At 41.9% G+C, this 18,838-nt stretch overlaps 2 protein-coding genes across 2 annotated transcripts; both read right to left on the reverse strand.

Moving 5' to 3' along the window:
• Nucleotides 1-6,209: 6,209 nt before the first annotated feature.
• On the reverse strand, nucleotides 6,210-7,163 carry LOC138783952 (olfactory receptor 5AR1-like). Its single transcript, XM_069959320.1, has one exon. The coding sequence runs from the start codon at nucleotides 7,161-7,163 to the stop codon at nucleotides 6,210-6,212; it is 954 nt and encodes a 317-aa protein (XP_069815421.1).
• A 4,582-nt stretch (nucleotides 7,164-11,745) lies between these two features.
• Nucleotides 11,746-12,669, reverse strand: LOC138783959 (olfactory receptor 13C9-like). Its single transcript, XM_069959334.1, has one exon. It carries the CDS (start codon nucleotides 12,667-12,669, stop codon nucleotides 11,746-11,748), a length of 924 nt encoding a protein of 307 aa, XP_069815435.1.
• Between the last annotated feature and the right edge of the window lie 6,169 nt (nucleotides 12,670-18,838).

An 18,838-nucleotide genomic window follows, 5' to 3' on the forward strand; every position in this document is an offset into this window, starting at 1 on the left:
CAGCAGAGCTCATGGTGCACTATGACTCCTGTAGACCTAGAGACAGTCTTTATGGTAACTCCTAAACTAATAGATAAAAGTCCACAGTAAAACCCCCCAACAATATCATAATGATTGTACTGTATATCCTGGGTATATACCACCAGCTTTAAAAGCCTGGACAATTAAGCTGTATCATACTGTCTAGTTTGAAGCAAATCTGTACACACAATCTGACCCCCCCCCCCCACCACCACCACCAACTGCTTGTACAGTACATTCGAATAGCTGCTTTTAATTAAAGATCTGTCCTGGGGTCCGTTCGGCAGAAGATGCAGTTATTCTCTTAAAAAAAAAAAAAACTTTTAAACTTGCAGCCCTGTGTCAAAATGGCGTGACCTAGAGTGTCTGTGTCCTAGGCCTGCACCGCCTCTCCATCCCACCTTCCTGCCCTTTTCATCACTAGGAATGACCCAGCCAGTATTTCTCCTATTCATGACTTGTCTGAACACGTGCCAAATAGTTTAGGCCCATGTACAGTGTCCAAACAAGTGATGAATAGGAGAATTCCTGCCTGGGGCATTAATAGCGATGAGGGGGGGGGAGGGGTGTTCCAAGCCTAGGGCATAGACACTCTAGGCCACGCCAACTTGACACAGGGCTGCAAGTTTAAAAGTTGTTTTCAGGACAATAACCAAAGGTACAAGCAGTTGGGGGGGGGGGGGGGGGGCAGATTGTGGGTACTTTAATTGTTGCAATCCTTTACACCGACTTTGTGCTATGTATAGCAATGTGAAAGTTTATGGTACCTTGTAAATTAATAGTAATAAAATCTAACCACCAAATAGCAAGATGAACTCCAGCTACAATATATCTTTTAATCACAGTAAATTTTCATTGATCATAAAATCAACAAAACACCAACGCATTTCGAACTGTGGCAGTTCTTAATCATGATTAAGAGCTTTCACAGTTCAAAACACGTCGGTGTCTCAATGGACAGATGATGGGCTGAATTTGTACTTCTCTTTATCCAATAAAAGTCACTGGTAACTTCTGAAATCCTGAAAATTCAGTGAACTATGTCAGAATCCCATAGAGCTGGTCCCCATTCCGTTCTGTTTGGCATTTACCTCCAGTGTGAGCTGAGAGTCTATTTTATAATGTTAATGGTGATTGGGGATTTAGGTCTATTGAGAACATAGCAGGAGGGGAAATTACCTTTATTTTATAATCATTAACTATTATAGAAATATTTAACTGTAGAATATTCTTGGCAATGAATACTCTGTATAAGTCATACTTTATTAGACTGCATGAGCCTTAAAGGGGCCTTCAAAGATTGGGGTTGCTTCATGAAGATGATTTGACCAGGTGGAGGCCAAAGGCCTCGCTATTTTGACACAAGATGTGAGGTCATTGTACACTACATTGGATGTGGTTTTGTCCACATGTGGCAGGTCCAACACGAGAATGCATTTTACAAGTCGTAAACAACTAGATCACAGGGAAATTAAGGGTACCATTACACAAAGCGATTTTTCAACGAACAACAATTGACAATAAACGCTATGGCGAATGACCTGACACCGTTCACCCAATTATACGGAACGATGCTCGTTCTTGCGGTCGTCTTGTCGTCGCTATTGCGTTCATCGCTGCTGCCAACGACCGAATGACGTCTTATTCCATGCGAATGATTTGCAAACGATCAACGATAAAAATAGGTCCAAATTTTATCAAACAACCAACAATTTCTCGTTGGTCGTTTAATCGTTGTCTGCTATAACACTTAACAATTACCCTTCAATTCCGATTTTTCGAACGGTAATCGTCCCATGTAATAGGGCCCTAAAGGTTCCCATATACTTTGTATTATAGTTGGCCAACAGTATATGTTGTATAGGGACCAGGCATGATTAATATTCAATGTCTGATCCTTTTGTTCTGGGAGGGATAAGCCAGCGCTTCAGCAATCTAGAAGCTGTTTACCCCTCCCAACCCCATAGGAAACACATCAACGTTCAGCCTTGTATATGGTGTGGCTTGAAATGATGGCTGTCTGCCGACATTTATTGAGTGTATATGGGCACCTTTAGACAGGCCTAAGGTATAAGATTTTGTCAGCAACATTCCTTGAAGACGCTGACAGGCTTCCTTATATGGGTAAGGATTGTACATTCATGTGATTGAGCTGGCCCTATGATTATGGTGCCAGTATAGTGCAAATCCATTATGTGCCCATTAGTAACATATGGTTATTCTGCCATAGAGCATAGATTTAGATTAGGACTCCTCCATATGCCAATAGGTGAGGACCTCAGATACCTTATCCTGAATGTTACATGAGTGACCATTAATGGGATTAGGCAACAAAAGGGGTAGTCAACCTTGGCTCTCCAGCTGTTGCAAAACTACAACTCCTATTAAGCCGTACAGCCAAAGCTAATGCTATGGCTGTCCAGGCATAATGGGAATTGTAGCTTTTCAACAAATGGAGGGCCTAAGGTTCCCCATCCCTGAGCTACAGATATGCCTTCTGTTACAGTATTTGAAATAAAATGTGAGCAAGGGCTTGAAAGGCCTGGAACATGTCTGACAGTTTTATTCACCTGTATAACTTTCTTATGAGAATGAAATAAAGTTGGATATTTTAATAGAGAACATTAAACAGATACCAAACTTGGCATAGTTCTATTATGTATTAATCTATCTATCTATCTATCTATCTATCTATCTATCTATCTATCTATCTATCTATTCAAGAATGTTGTCACGGACAAGCTCAACACCACTTCAATGATAATCACTAAACCCACAGCTCAATACCACACTTATCCCTCCCGTCAAATTGAGCCCATAGTCCAAATAGACTATATACCCTGGAACACCAATGCTGCTACCATTTATCTAATATCAGCCAATCACTAACTACTGTGGTCAAATGCACTTGCCCATGGTATGGTGGCATCATCAGGGCACTTTCGGAAGGGACTCTAGCAACTGTGGTGCTGGGACAGGAGCAACCTAAGGGAAAGTACTTAAAAAAAAAAGAGGCAACACACACCCAAAAATCTAGTGGTATTTTGTCTAGGTGTTATTTTATCTACAAACCGTCCAGGTCTAATAACTAGTTGAATTATGAAAGGCTGTAGGTCAGTGTAATTCTTCCATATGAAGTTGGAATCATGTTTTATATTTGATAGTCTCTGATGTACAGTATGTGGCATTGGGCATGAACAATGAGGGCCCATTCCTGTGGGCCCATCAGGGAAGATCATGCTTCGATTCCTTAAAGAGAACCAATCATGGCCGAAATTTAAATTTTTTTTTTTTTTTTGCTAATTAGCTGTAAATTAATATTTTATTAATATTTGTAATTGGAATTATGTACTTTTATGCCCGTGATTTTACAATATACACATTCTCTTTTCCTGTCTCGCGCCGGCTCTTTTCAAAAGAGCCGGCGCGAGACAGGAAGCTCCCGGCATGCCGAGCGGCGGGAAGGGCTCCCATGAGCCTTTGCCGCCGCTCTGTAAATACACAGTGATCCCGCGCTATACAGCGCGAGATCACTGTGTATGTCTATTCTAACTGGGCCTATTAGTATGTCCCTGAAGATACAGACTGCCTGTACAGTCTGCATCTTATGCGTTTACCTAATCCTGTATAGCGGAGCAGTAAGGGCGGCGGCGGCCATCTTGATGACGTCACTGGTGCGTTCCAGCGCTGGAACGCAAGGGACGTAATCAAGATGGCGTCCGGCTTAGCTGCACCACTACAGAGGACTGGGTAAAGTATAAGATACAGACTGCACAGGCAGTCTGTATCTTCAGAAATAAACTACATGAAGATACAGACTGCCTTTGCAGTCTGTATCTTATACTTTACCCAGTCCTCTGTAGCGGTGCAGTAAAGCCGGGCGCCATCTTGATTACGTCCCTTGCGGTCCAGCGCTGGAACGCACCACTGTGACGTCATCAAGATGGCCGCCCCCGTCCTTACTGCTCCGCTTTACAGGATTAGGTAAAAGCATAAGATACAGACTGCACAGGCAGTCTGTATCTTCAGGAATAGATTTAGGGAGAGATAATCTTTTATTATAGGGACAGTTAATTTTAGGTGATTGGTTCTCTTTAATGCTGGAGTATAACAGTGCCTTAACTATGTGGTAATACAGAAGATGGGGACTCAAGCCAATTAGACTGTATGAGGATCTTCTGCCCATACAGACTACAGAAATTACTAAGTATTTGATTATACTGTTATTTTTTTTTCACCTTTTTATTTTTATATCTATCCCTGTACATTTTTTGTCTGCCATTTTTTCTCTGTTATTGTAACTATAAAGTATGGTACCTTTGTATATGAAAAACTATGGGGGATCATTTTCTGCACTAGATGCAAACTGTGAAAAGTCAATACATTTTTTTTTTTCAACCCCAGAGAAAAATAATAAGTATGATGCAACCAAAAGTGCTCTGATCCAAGAGCAAAAACTCTTATAATTTACTGTACGGAAAAAAAAGAACAACAGCAAAACTTCAGGACTGTGCAATATGGATCCACTTTTTGGTATGCTAATGTTTCAAGTGACTGCTAAGCCTTCCAACTGCAGATTAAAGGACCAAGTTCTAGGAACTGGAATATTAGATCATTAACCAGAACCAGTTTCTGCAAATTTGTCCAGCACTTCTACAACAGTTTATCAAAAACTGTGACCCCAAAGCAACTGAGAAATATGAGATTTCTACAGTGCCAAGTAGTGTAATTATATGATGGCAAATGTGACGCCCACATCATTGTTTTGGGTGAAAAGGAGTTCAAACAAAAGATATACGGAAGCATCCCTTTTCTAATAGAGCGGAATGGCTTGAAGGGATCCCTGTTTTACAGAGAGTTAGGGTATTAGTGAATGTACTGCAGTTCAATGTTGCAATGTTTCCAAATTTAAAACATTGCACTTGGGGAGGAGAAATCCTCTATCCAAGTATCATATCGGCAGTTCTGTGTTGGCAAAGACTTCAGAAGAGAAGGATTTAGGGGTAGTGATTTCTGACAGCTTTAAAATGAGTCAGAAAATTGTATGCTGGGCTGTTGGAGGCATAACCAGTAGGAAAAGGGAGATTTTGATCCCACTGTATACTGTGTCCAGTTCTGGAGACCTCACCTACAAAAAGATATTGATAAAATAGAACAGGTCCAAAAACAGTCTACAAAAATGATGGAGAGTGTAAGGCATAAAATATATCAGGAAAGGATTTGAATCTGTATAGTCTGGAGGAAGGAAGGGAAAGGGGGTATGATCAAAACCTTTAAGTATGTTAAATGACTAAATAAGGTTCAGGAGGGAAGTGTTTTTAGAAAAAAAAAAACTAAACTAAAAAAAGAGGTTAGTTGGGGGAAAGATCAGAAGCAACGTGACAAAATATTACTTTACTGAAAGAGTAGTAGATGCTTGGAACAAACTTTCAGCAGATGTGGTAGATAAATCTATAGTAACTGAATGTAAACCTGTCTGGGATTTATATATATATCTATCCTAAGATAATAGGAAGGGAAATACTAAAAGAGCAGACTAGATGGACCCAGTGGTCTTTTTCTGCATTTAATCTTCTATGTTTCTACTACTTATATAATAATTACCAAAAAATAGTTGGCTTCCCTTGTATGGTTCTTGTAAATTTTGTGATAGGCATTCCTTCCTCTATGTAGGTTTCTAGGTCATAAAGATCTTGATGAATAGCCATTAAATTTAAGCTTCATGACCAAATACTTAGAAAGCCATGTCTAATCGCTATGGCCACATTGCATGAAATTTTGCCCCTACATTTTCCACTGGATGAATCTACTAATAAACATAGGGATGGGGCCCAATAACGGCACCAGACAGCGTAACTCGTGGGACTGTGTGATCGTTGTGACCTCTTTTTCATTTGAGGGATCTTGACCCCTGGTCCTTCTCTCAGATCTTAGGAGCATGATGGAAACCTTCTTCTTCTCTACCTCCTGAATTTTCCTGAATTTAATGAGCTCAAGGGAGAAAAATCTCAGGAAGGAAACTTCCTATCATGCATCCAGTGGCAAGTTGTCCTCTAGATTTCTCCAGCATCTCCAGGAGGGCAACATGGTCAGCAACAATAGTAAAACACTATAGCTGCCCTATATTTAAGGAAACTGGCCCAATCTGGTAGTGCAGAATCGATTGTGCTTTATAGTTGAAAATCTGGTCAACCTTGTAGATAAATCATAATTTTTATTTCTTTAACTAATGTGAGAATCGCCTCCCGGACCTCTTTATTCCTCAAACTGTAGACCAGAGGATTTAACATCGGGACAGCAACCATATAGAGCATCGAAAGCAACATGTCCTGTTCCTTAGAAGCTTCAGATTGAGGTTTCATGTACAAGAACATAAGAGGTCCATAGAATAATATAACCGTAATGAGGTGGGAGGTGCAACTGGAGAAAGCTTTCATCCGTCCTGCTGAGGTATGGATCTTCAAGATGGCGGAGAAGATAAATATATATGAGATTATAGTTAGAAGGAACTGTACAAAGGAAATAATAACAGTTTCAATGAACATAAAAACCTTCCTGCTCGTGGTGTCCGTAGATGAAAGAGCTATCACTGAGTTCAGATCACAGAAGAAATTATCGACATTGTGGGAATCACAGAATTGTAATATAGAAGTAAGTACTGTGTGTGATAAAGCATTGAAAATGGCAATCATCCAAGAGATGGCCGCCATTACCATGTACACATTCTTTCTCATTATTGAGTAATATTGTAGGGGGTTACATATTGCCACATAGCGGTCATAGGCCATTGACGTCAACGTGAAAATTTCACCATTTGCACATAAAAGGAAAAAAAACATCTGGCTCATGCAACAATTAAATGAGATTCCGTGATTTTGGGTCAGTGTTATAGCAAGAAGCTTAGGAATACAAGTAGAAGTAGATGTTATGTCTACAATGGCAAGATTACACAAGAAGAAATACATTGGGGTGTGTAATTTTGGTACCATACATACAAGAACAATAATTGTCAAATTTCCCAAAAAGGCCACCAGATAAATGATCAATAACCCTAAAAATAGCCCAAGTCGTCCCATTGACGACATGGAGAAAGCAACAATGTAAAATTCATTTTCGGAGCTAGCATTTATACAGTCATTCATATTGTTGGTCTGTAGATAGAGATGTGATATGTCCTTCATCAATATTTACATACAAAAGTACAATATGGTGCACTATATAGCGCTGTCCACTCTATGGGGCTGCGTATCAGTGTAGAGCTACTACCTGCATGTAGCTCCCAATGGTATACAATATACACAAGATACCTTTGTTTAATATTTACATACATTTAATATTAATCGTTTTACTGGTACATTATGGTGCCATTAAAATTTTATGGTGTCGGCTTGAGAGCCAGGACCTCTCTTTTCCTGATGGCCCCCCACTGCATTCAGCTCAGACAGCTACCACTAATAGCCAGCATGGAGCTACTGTCCTGGGCTGGCTAGTAACTTTTTGTATGGCACCGTCAAGGCTGACAATGACGTTTAAATATTGTAAATATTTGTATATAGTGCAATATAGTTGGTGACTTAGTGGGATGGATCAGCTCCTTTTGACATGATTATGGGGAGCCCATCTGTTGTCATGGCAACCTAGGGCCTCTACTATGTCTCTTTTTATATGCTATAAAAATACTTATATAGCATATAAGGGAAAACGCTGAGTTTGGTGTGTGTGTGTGCTTTTTTCACATTCTAAAAAAAAATAAATAAAAAAATCAAAATACTGAGCAAATACTTTGTGTGAACATAGCTCAAAACATATTTATTTTAAATAAAAAAAAAAAAAGGTCAACAAGAATACGAACAACATGTACATTTAGTAAACTATTTAAAGGAAAATAAAAAAAATTAGCAAAATTGCTTTTTTTCTTTAAATTGCAGTTCATCTCAGAAATTATTTTTTTCAGATTTTTTTTTCAGATATTAACCAGAACAATATGTACATTAAAGGAAAAATTCTGCCATTTTTAAAATCTAGCAGCCGGCAGGGGGGAATTTGATCACGATTATGAACTTACCTCTCCCTGTACCCATGGTGAGCAACAGGATCGGCCTCGGGACCCCCGCTGGAAGGTATTTTTACCCCACGTTGTCATGACGTTGCAACTTGGGGGGAAATGCCTGTCCCGGCTGATGGACTCGCTGCTCAGCCAGTCAGTGACTGGAGCGGCATCCCACCTTAGTCAGTGACTGGCTGAGCGGCCAGTCCATCAGCCGGGTTGTGACATGTCAGTTCCGGAGATCATGGAGCTTGGCGGGGGTCCCCAGGACAGACCCGCCGCTCACTGAGGGCACTTAGAGGGGTAAGTTTATACCCCTGATCAAATTCTTCTCCTGCCAGCTGCCAGATTTAAAAAATGGCCAGACTTCTCCTTTTATTCTTGTGGCAAAAAAGACATGAGCCTTGTACTAAAAACTACAAAACTACTTTGTATCTATAGGATTGGCTGTACTGTAAAAATGAGGCACTGTAGTGCTCTGTGTAACATGGAAGTGGATGCCACAATAAAGTATAAATATATAATGATGATAAAATGTAATCCTGTATTTAAAAAAAAGAAAAGAAAAATCCCTGCTTCTATAGGCTATACATCCTACAAAACTTACTGGTTCTTTTTGGAATATTATAATGTCAGTAAAATATCTTAGTATCACACAGAGATGGCCTGCAGAAAACTCTCTTTGGTTTTTATTACTGATATGAACCTTGATTGTCTTTTATAAGATAAATGGGACTGGGGAATTTTAGGCCTATGGAGAGGATAAAAAATAGCTGGAGGAGTAATTATCTTTAATTTTCAAGAATTAATTATTTTATAGGTTGATCTATCTGTATAGTATGACTTGTATTATTAAAGCCCCATATAATGTGAGTGACCTATACCACTTCATGAAAATGCAATTACAGGAAGTTAAAGGGGGTTCACACATTCCGTAAATACGGATGATGTTCTATTGAACGGAATGGAATGGAATGGAGCCTAATCAGCTGCTGTATGTCCTGCAGGAAGTGGTGTATTCTTTCCAGTCTGACACAATGCTCTCTGCTGCCACCTCTGTCTGTGTCAGGAACTGTCCAGAGCAGGAGAGGTTTTCTATGGGGATTTGCTGCTGCTCTGGACAGTTCCTGTCTCGGACAATAATGTTGTTTTTAGTATAGCGTGTGAACATAGCCTTAGGCTATGTTCACACATTTTACTTTTTATAAAAAGAACGGCCTTTGTTTTTAATTAAAACAACGGCTGTTCTTTTCATAATGCAATGATCTGGCTAATAATGTTTGTGTCAATTATTTCCGGCAATTGTCCATAGACTTCAATTCAATTATTCATTTAAAAATATGGTGGTTGTTTATACGTAGGGGAAACATAGCCAGTATCTTTATTATTATGCATATATCTCTACATTTTAGGGGACATCTTTTAAGGCTGCGACCAGGGCGTACGTAAGGGAGAAGTCACAGATTCACCCCTTTTCCCCGGTGTACACCTGCCGTTTCCTCCACTCGCCCGATTTACCATGCTTGCAGCAGTAAATTATGGCTGTAATCTACACACCAGGTGTGCGACTTTTAGTGAATCTGTCAGGGCAATTGGGGGCAGGGCTTTATTTAAGATGGGTGTACAGTTACGCTGGTCTTTATAAGTGTCTCCCTTTATGTTACAGAAAGATGTCAAAAGTTTTGATTGGTCCAAGTCTTGGTGTCCAGACCCCCACCAATTGTTAACCCCTTGCCGCGCCGTGGCCCCGCTCTGAACCGCCGTGATCCCAGCTGCTTACTGCAGCACAGGACCGCGGCTATTAGCGGGTGCCGCCGATTGGCCGTGTCCGCTAATTAGGCCAGTTAGATGCAGCTGTCAAACATGGCAGCTGCCTCTAACTGCCTTGTGTCCCCCTGTCCCTGGTGTCTAGTGGCTGGATGTCCCCCCTGCGATCACATCGCCGGCCGGGGCTCAGCGTCGGAATGATGCTGATCCCGACTCGGCAATCTATTCAGATGGTCTGCAGCAGACCATTATAATGAAGCACAGATCTGATGTATCGGTGCTCTGTTATATACACAGCATTGATCTCAAGGGGAGATCAGTGCTGTGTGTATAGAAGTACCCCAAGGGGCTTCTAATTACTGTGAGTGAAAATAAAATAAAGTGTTTTTAATAATAAAAAATCCCCTCCCCTAATAAAAGTCCAAATCATCCCCCTTTTCCCATTTTATAAATAAAAATAAATAAACAAACATATTTGACATTGCCACGTGCGTAATTGCCCGAAATATTAAATTATCACATTCCCGATCTCTCACGGTAAATGGCGTAAGCGCCAAAAAATCCCAAAGAGCAAAATTGTGCATTTTTGGTCGCATCAAATTTAGAAAAATTGGGATGAAAAGCGATCAAAAAGTCACATATGAGCAATTAAGCAATTAAAAAGTACACATCATGGCGCAAAAAATGACACCTCACACAACCCCATAGACCAAAGGATAAAAGCGCTTTAAGCATGGGAATAGAGCGATTTTAAGGAACGTTTAGTTTTTTTTTTAAAGGTTTTGATTTTTATAAGACATCAATTAATATCAAAGTTAGGGCGGGTTCACACTACGGAATTCTCGCAAACAATGTCCGCGGAATTCCGTCAGCTGTCCGCCCGCACATCTGGGTGCCTTTTCGCTGGCCCTATAGACACCATTCTATGGGCCGGCATATTCCGCTATACGCTGAAAGAAGTGTCATGTCATCACGGATCGCGGAATACGCCGGCCCATAGAATGGTGTCTATGGAGCCGGTGGAAAAGCGCGTGCCCGTGCGGGCGGACAGCTGACGGAATTCCCCGGACATTGTCTGCAAGAATTCCGTAGTGTGAACCCGCCCTTAGACATGTTACATATCTTTGCAATTGTAACAACTTGAGGAACATGCATAATAAGTCAGTTTTACCATATGGGCCATGGCATAAACACAAAACCACCCCAAATAAAAAATATTGTGTTTTATTTTCAATTTCACTGTGCATATATTTTTTTTCTGGTTTCGCAATATACTTTATGCAAAAATTAAGTCTGCCATTTCAAAGTACAATTAGTTGCACAAAAAATAAGGGCTCATGTGGGTCTGTAGGTGAAAAAATGCAAGTGCTATGGCCTTTTAAACCTGGGGAGGAAAAAACGAAATCGCAAAAACGAAAATATGCCCAGGAGGGAAGGGGTTAAAGGAAAAGTCTAATCTAAAAGTTGTCAGCCTGCAGGGGGAGGGGGAAACTGATTTCAAGTAGCAACTAACCTCTCCCAGTGCTCAGGGTGAGCAGCGGGAGAAGCCGCGGGACCTTCACTGGGCTTTGGGATCTCTGCGGTGTCTACGTCATGACCCAATTAATAGACAGGCCGCTCAGCCAGTCAGTGACTGGGGTGGAATGTCGCTCTAGTCACTTATTGGCTGAGCAGCCAGTCCATCAACCGGTACAGGCCTTTTCCCCCAAATCGTGATGCTTTAATAAAGTTATATCACTAAGCAATATGACTTTATTAAAATAAATGTATATAATATTTTATTTCTGCATCATTTTACATTGAGTAGTAGCAGTAACTGGTGACTCAGGCCTCTCTGCTCCCACCAATGTTCCTATCGGGAACTGCAGGACTGTCCAGGGGGTGGGGTACAGTAGGAGTACTGCATATTCCTATTTGATTATTGTTACAATTGCTCCCCAAACCTCTTTGTTTCTTAGACTGTAGACCAAAGGATTCAACAATGGAACTGCAACAAGATAAAGCATGGAAAGTAACTTGTCCTGTTCTATTGACTCTTCGGATTGAGGCTTCATGTACAAGAACAGAAGGGGTCCATAGAATAGAACAACTATGATGAGGTGGGAGGTGCAGCTGGAAAAGGCTTTCATCCGTCCTGCCGAGGAACGAATTTTCAAAATGGCGGAAAAGATAAAGACATAGGAAATGATAGTTAGCAGGAATTGTATAAGGGACACAAAGACGGCTTCGAAGAACATAACAATCTTCCGGCTTGTGAGGTCTGTAGTAGAGAGGACAATCACTGAATTCAGATCACAGAAGAAATTATTGATATCGTATAAATGACAGAATTGTAATATGGAGGTGAGTAGTGCCTGCGATAGAGAATTTAGAGTGCTCACTATCCAAGTGGAGGCCGCCATTACGATGTACACATTCTTTCTCATGATTGCATAATATTGTAATGGCTTACATATCGCAACATAGCGGTCATAGGCCATTGACGTGAGGATGAAAATTTCACCATCGGCACATAGGATGAAAAAGAATAACTGGGTGATACAACCAGCGAATGAAATCCCATGATCCTGGGTCAATGTGATAGCAAGAAACTTAGGAATACAAGTAGTAATGGAAGTGATGTCTACAATGGCCAGGTTACACAAGAAAAAGTACATCGGGGTGTGTAACTTTGGTACCAAACATATAATAATAATAATTGTTATGTTGCCCAAAAATGCCACCAGGTAAATGGTGACTAAGCCTAAGAATAGGAAAAGCTGTTGGACTGAAGACACCGAGAAGGCGTCAATATAAAATTTATGCTCGGCGCTCCCGTTTATACAGTCGTCCATGTTGTTGGCCTGTAAACAGAAATAGAAAATTTTCAGGAATATTTTGCTTTAAAATCTTGTAATGAAGATTTTCCTGGTGAAAGACCTCTCCTGTGCAGAGCACCTCTAAGAGATTTTAAAGGGGTTACCCAGCGTTAGAAACACATGGCCACTTTCTTCCAGAGAAGGCACAACTCTTGTCTCCAGGTCAGGTGTGTCTTGCAGTTAAAGGGAACCTGTCACCCCCGGTGCCGGGATGACAGGCTCCCGACCCCCCGCTAGAGCACCTTATACTTACCAGATCGCTTTTTGAGACGGTCGGGTGACGGAGATTTCAGCGCCCGAATCCGGGCGCGCGCGCTCCTGAGATGAGTCCAACCCAGTGGGAGGGAATTCCCTCCCCTATATGATGCGGCTCCATTCATTCTAAGGGAGCCGCGTCATGAAGGGGAGGGAATTCCCTCCCACTGGGGGCAGTCTACCTCCAGTCCTTGAGCAGCGGCCTGTTCCGGTGCATAGAACGGCGACGTGCACGGGAACCGGGCCTCGGTCCGAAAAACAGACCGCGCCACCGGCTTCCCTGTGCCAGCGCTGTTTGATCCGTGGGTTCAGGTTAAAGAGGATGTACCTGGTGGTACATCCTCTTTAAGTCTATGTTCACACACACACAGTATTTTTGCTCAGCATTTTGGTCAGTATTTTGCAAACAAAACCAGGAGTGGATTGATAACACAGAAAGGCTATGTTCACACACTGTTTAAATTGAGTGGATGGCCATCATTTAACTGCAAATAAAGGCCATTACAATTCAGTTCCATTAAAGTGAATGGAGCTTAATTGCAAAACCCCACACAAACGGTAGACAGGAGTTTGATTACTTAATAATGGAGTGAGTCAAAAGACCACAAATAATCCCAGAGAAACTGAGGAGGCCGCTTATTGGTCATCTAGCTGGGATCAGAAACCAGGGGAGCATATATAGTCACATTTGGCAGGTATAAAGTTAACAGGTCACAGTACAAGGTCAGAAACCAGGAGGGCAGATATAAACACGGTTAACTGTTAAAGGAGAAGTCCGGTGAAAATGTTTATTAAAGTATTGTATTGTACCCCAAAAATTATACAAATCACCAATACACACTTATTAAGGGAAATGCATATAAAGTGCTTTTTTCCCTGCACTTACTGCTGTGGAGCACTATGGTCGACTGGTCACTTGCCAAATGGTGCTGTGTGTGACGCCACTACTGTGGTGGTTGGTCGGAGTGTAGCTCAGCCAGATGGTAGGTTGTCGTGACACCAGTGCCAGTTGGGCACACAGGTATGGGGACACACCTGCTTTTATTTTAGGAAAGCTGGCTTTACCAAAGGGTGGTCGGTGACCTGCCGGGCTGTGAGGGGGTTCCTTGGGTACTTATCACGGTGGTCCAGAGTGGAGCTGTGACCCACCCGGACTATCTGTACCGCCACCCAAGAGATGACCCAAGGATGGTGTAATGACTGTAGGTGCCGGAACAATAATCACTTAGTCCTGTTACCATAAATAAAATCTTCTTTACTTCAGGAATATTTAGTACAATAACAGATAATAGACTTCTGACTTGACTAGACTCAATCTGCTTTAAGAGCTTTTGGAGAAGAAGAGCTGTGCAGACTTGGTTGCGTGCTGAGAAGTAGAGTGAGTTTAGAGCCATAAAGAGGAGTTTGTGCTGAGGGTTCAGAGTAGTAGAGAGGAGTTTGTGCTGAGAGTCCCAACCCAAGGTAGAAGTGTGCTCTGCCGGAACTTTAGAAGAAGAAGAAATAGAATACTCAAGAATACTTGAAAATAGAAAACTACTTGTGCCCGTATTTCGGCCTTTGTTGTCACTGTACCACCTGATGCCCTACAGTGTCGGGTGACCCATCCTTCTAGGGTGACACAAGCCCCAGACCTTGTTACCTGAGTTGAGCAAGGTGGTTAAGACTTCCTGGTTACACCCGCACTGCGAGATAGAGTACTTTTTTCAGGATACTGAAGAAGAAAAGAGTCTCTGTGCTTCCCATATATCTGTTTACTACCACACTCCCGACTAGACTACACTAGACGCGGCGGGGGGGGAGGCTGCAAAGCCAGCCACAGAAAAGGTGGATGCAGTCTTGGGAAACTTCTCCCAGGACTGCATCCAGATTTTCTAGGTACCGGATTAGAGCTGTGTTCAAAGGCAGCCGGCTGACAAGGCAACGGTACAGTGTGTGAGAAGCGCTTCAGTAATACTGTAAATGTCCTCATCTCTACTATAACAACCAAAAACAACTACTTCCATTTTCCCATTAGTATTCAGGTGAAAAATGAGGTTTATAGTGATATTATCCAATTAAAATGTTGCTGTATCTAAGGCTTTGTTCACACATTGCAGTACTGTGGGTTACAATGAAAAGGTTGCAGCACTGCAATGAAAGCTTTAACTTCCCCAATACTGCCCTAGACTCATCTCTAAGGGACCATTCACACTACAGAATCTCGCCTGCTATCTCTTTCAATGGGAGGCCTTGCGCGCCTCCGCTCTCCGTGCCTCTCCGCTCAAAGAATTGACATGGTATGGAATGGTATTTTAGTTGTGAAGCAGCTGGTAGGCCACATGGTTGACATTTCTGACTGATTAGAGCAGGGGTGGGGTATTTTCAGCCCCCCAGCTTTTACAAAACTACAACTCCCAACATGCCTGGACAGTCAAAGCTGTCCAGGCATGATGGGGATTGTAGTTTTGCAAAAGCTGGAGGGCCGAAAGTTCCCCATCCCTGGATTAGAGAATTTAGGCAGAGCAGCGCTTTGTATAATACCACTATAACAACCATTCTCCACTTGTCTGCTAATGGAAAGATGGAAGCAGTAGTTTTGGGGTGTTTTTAGCCTTTTCCATTTCTAAATCTGAAATTACATATTAGATATATTTGTACATGGGAGAACCTAACAGTACTGTAAGTGCAGCACCCCATCACATAGAAGAAGGCTCCACCATTGCACATTACACAACTATTTGCACGCATTAGCAAATATGTATCCAGGTACATTACAACAGGAATTGGGCTTTATTTCCTCTTTGATACATGTGACCTTCATCCCTATTATCTCCTCACATTCTCTTCTTCACTACATTCAACATTCTCTATAACCTTACGAACACTCGCTATAATCCAACAAACATATAACCTAGCCTATAGATATTGTATCTGCTACTCACTCCATCCTCTGACCTGTTCTCTTGTACACTACGAGCTTATATGTGCAGTGCCCCTACCTCAGGCATGTCCAAACTTTTTTCGAAGAGTGCCAAATTTGATGAAGTGAACATGTGCGAGGGCCGACCATTTTACATGCTACATGCTATATGCTTTATAACACAGGCAGATAATAGCAAGCTGGATACCTGGGGGGCCGTAAAAGTTCGGAACGCGGGCCGCAAATGGCCCTCCGGCCGGACTTTGGACATGCCTGCCCTACCTATTGTATCCCATCATGTAACTTTTATGTGCCACACTGTTGTCTGTAATTGTTGCTATTTGGTATCCAAAGTGTCCATTTACACAGAAAGATTATCTGCCAAAAATTTGAAGCCAAAGCCAGGAATGGATTTGAAAGGAGGGTTTCCTTTACGACCTGATCTCTGTTTATAGTCTGTTTCTGGCTTTGGCTTCAAATGTTTGGTAAATAATCATTCTGTGTAAATTGACCCTTAGTGGCAGGATGTAAAAAAAACAAAAAAAACAAGTAAGGGTGCGTTCACACCTACAGGATCTGCAGCAGATCTGCAGCAGATTTGATGCTGTGTTCAGTTATTTAAATGAAATCTGCTGCAGAAAATCAGCTGCAGATCCTGTAGGTGTGAACGCACCATAAAAGAATAAATGCCCAAATGAAACTTACTGGTTACTTTTGAAATAAGGTAATACCAGTGAAATAATTCAGCCTCACACAGAGATGGCCTCTAGTCAGTTCTCTTTGGCTTTCACCCCTGGTGTGGCCTGAGATTTTATAGTGTTATACAGTATGTGCCTGGGAGTCTAGGCCTATTGAGAGGACAGAAAATAACAAGACGTTCAAGTGCAATTAAAATAATTAACTATTTAATAGCATAAGCAAGGTGTAAAATGTGACTCATGTTGCATAATTCATAAAACTCATGTCAAGTCATAAATAATGTCAGCACAGGAAGACTAAGGGAGGACTAAAAGTTTGCCTAGAAACATTTTAAACAACTATTTGATTGCTAAAGTGATTTGTAAAGCATTCATCAACCAAAAATAACCAGAAATCCCTAAAGTTTGGCCGACCAGGAGTCTGCTGTCCTCTCTCTGTTGTTAGGAGAGATCTGTCTCTAGTAACAGCCAAATCAAGACAAAACACAGGAAGTGGTGTTTACCAAGAGAGCTCCTGAAAAAGCCTGGGCTATACTGTATATCTGAAAATTGAACCAGTGTGCTTCTTGTAGATGATTGATGCCTTTCCTTAAAGGAAAATTAAGGCTTCCCTTTCAATCACCATTAGGGCTAGCTGCAGTACCGCTGTGGCACTTGCCATGGGTCTTGGAGTGCTATATGTCCTCCCTAGGTCCCAACACATGCCCATTAAAGATATATTGAGGTAAAAGAGGCATGACTGGAACAGTCTTTTAAGTAGTTGTTCATTTAGTTACTTGTACAGGAGGATAGGGGACTATCAAGGGAGCTTGTCTAAACTGTGCAGAACTCGGTGCAGACTGTGGTACTTAACTTAGGGCCCTATTACACCATCAGATTATCTGACAGATTTCTTTAAGCCAAAGCCAGGAATGGATTTGAAAAGAGGAGAAATCTCAGTCTTTCATTCATGACCTGTCCTCTATTTATAGTCCATTCCTGACGTTGGCATAAAAAAAATCTTTCAGATAATCTGTTGGTGTAAAAGTGCCCTTAGATATGTAGAAGAAGATATGGTACTTATGGTATTGAGGAGAACCACCTGATGCTGGAAGAGATCATGGAGATTCAGAAATACGGACGGGCTCTGGGTATGATCATAGAGGATCATAATCTCAAGATTACCCAAAGCGATCGAACGGGGTAATTCGGCTAGGAGTAATTTATCCAACCCCTGGGGATAGTCCTTCTTGTAGCTGTGAGAACTTCATGGCAAAGATGATGAATAGTTCAGTTCGCTAGATGTAGACAGGTGTAGTCCCCCTTTAGTGGTTGCCCCTGAGGAGGTTTAGTAGGCCATGATCCTGCTCACAGGGTACAGAAAATAGCAGAAGACACATCTGAGAATAGTCCTTGGTAGACTAAGGTGCCTGGCCATGGGGCTAGGCCCTTTGAGGAGCATCCTCTGGCACTTTTCTTGGTGTGACTACTCTTGATTCCACCTGTTTTAAGGCTTTAGCCTTACACCCCCTAACCAGGAACTAGCTAGGTTTTATCTAAGAAGCTGGGCTAAAGTCCTATTGGAGAACAGCAGTGTGGGGTACTCTAGAAGCTGATAGGTGAGAGTGTGAGGAGTGGCTGGAAATCATACTTGTGCATACACTGTAACATCACATACATAACATTGAGTGCTCATTAATGACATCTTGTGGTGACATAATAATACTGCAGCTCTCATACCGAAGCAATAAAAAAGCCAATATTATTCACTTCAGTGTCCACTAACCTAAGGGAGAATGCAGCTGTGGCACATACATAACACGAAAAGAAGGGAGACAGGGGGCGCTTCCTCGTGTAATAAAAGGTGGCCAGGTGGATGGAAAAGAGATCTTACAGGGATCCACTCACCTGGGTAGGTTGTGCGAATTTTAGGCACAACTCTAAATGCAGCGTGAAAGAGGGTACTCCGCAGCTGTACTGGGGGACGTCACCACCGACGGTGGGAGAAGCAAATGCAGATGTGTAATCAGGCGACTACAGGACCAAGGGTCAAATCCACACCAGAATACGGTAAGCGCAGGAGTATACACATTTGCACACAGCGGTGCAGCCAGGAACCATCCAAGGGTAGATGGCGTAATAAGTATATGTTCTTTTATTGCAACGCGTTTCGGCCCTATATTATCCAACATGGGCCTTTATCAAGCAGCTTGATAAAGGCCCATGTTGGATAATATAGGGCCGAAAGCGTTGCAATAAAAGAACATATACTTATTACGCCATCTACCCTTGGATGGTTCCTGGCTGCACCGCT

The sequence above is a fragment of the Dendropsophus ebraccatus genome, chromosome 1 (genome assembly GCF_027789765.1).
Source record: "Dendropsophus ebraccatus isolate aDenEbr1 chromosome 1, aDenEbr1.pat, whole genome shotgun sequence".
NCBI lineage: Eukaryota > Metazoa > Chordata > Amphibia > Anura > Hylidae > Dendropsophus > Dendropsophus ebraccatus.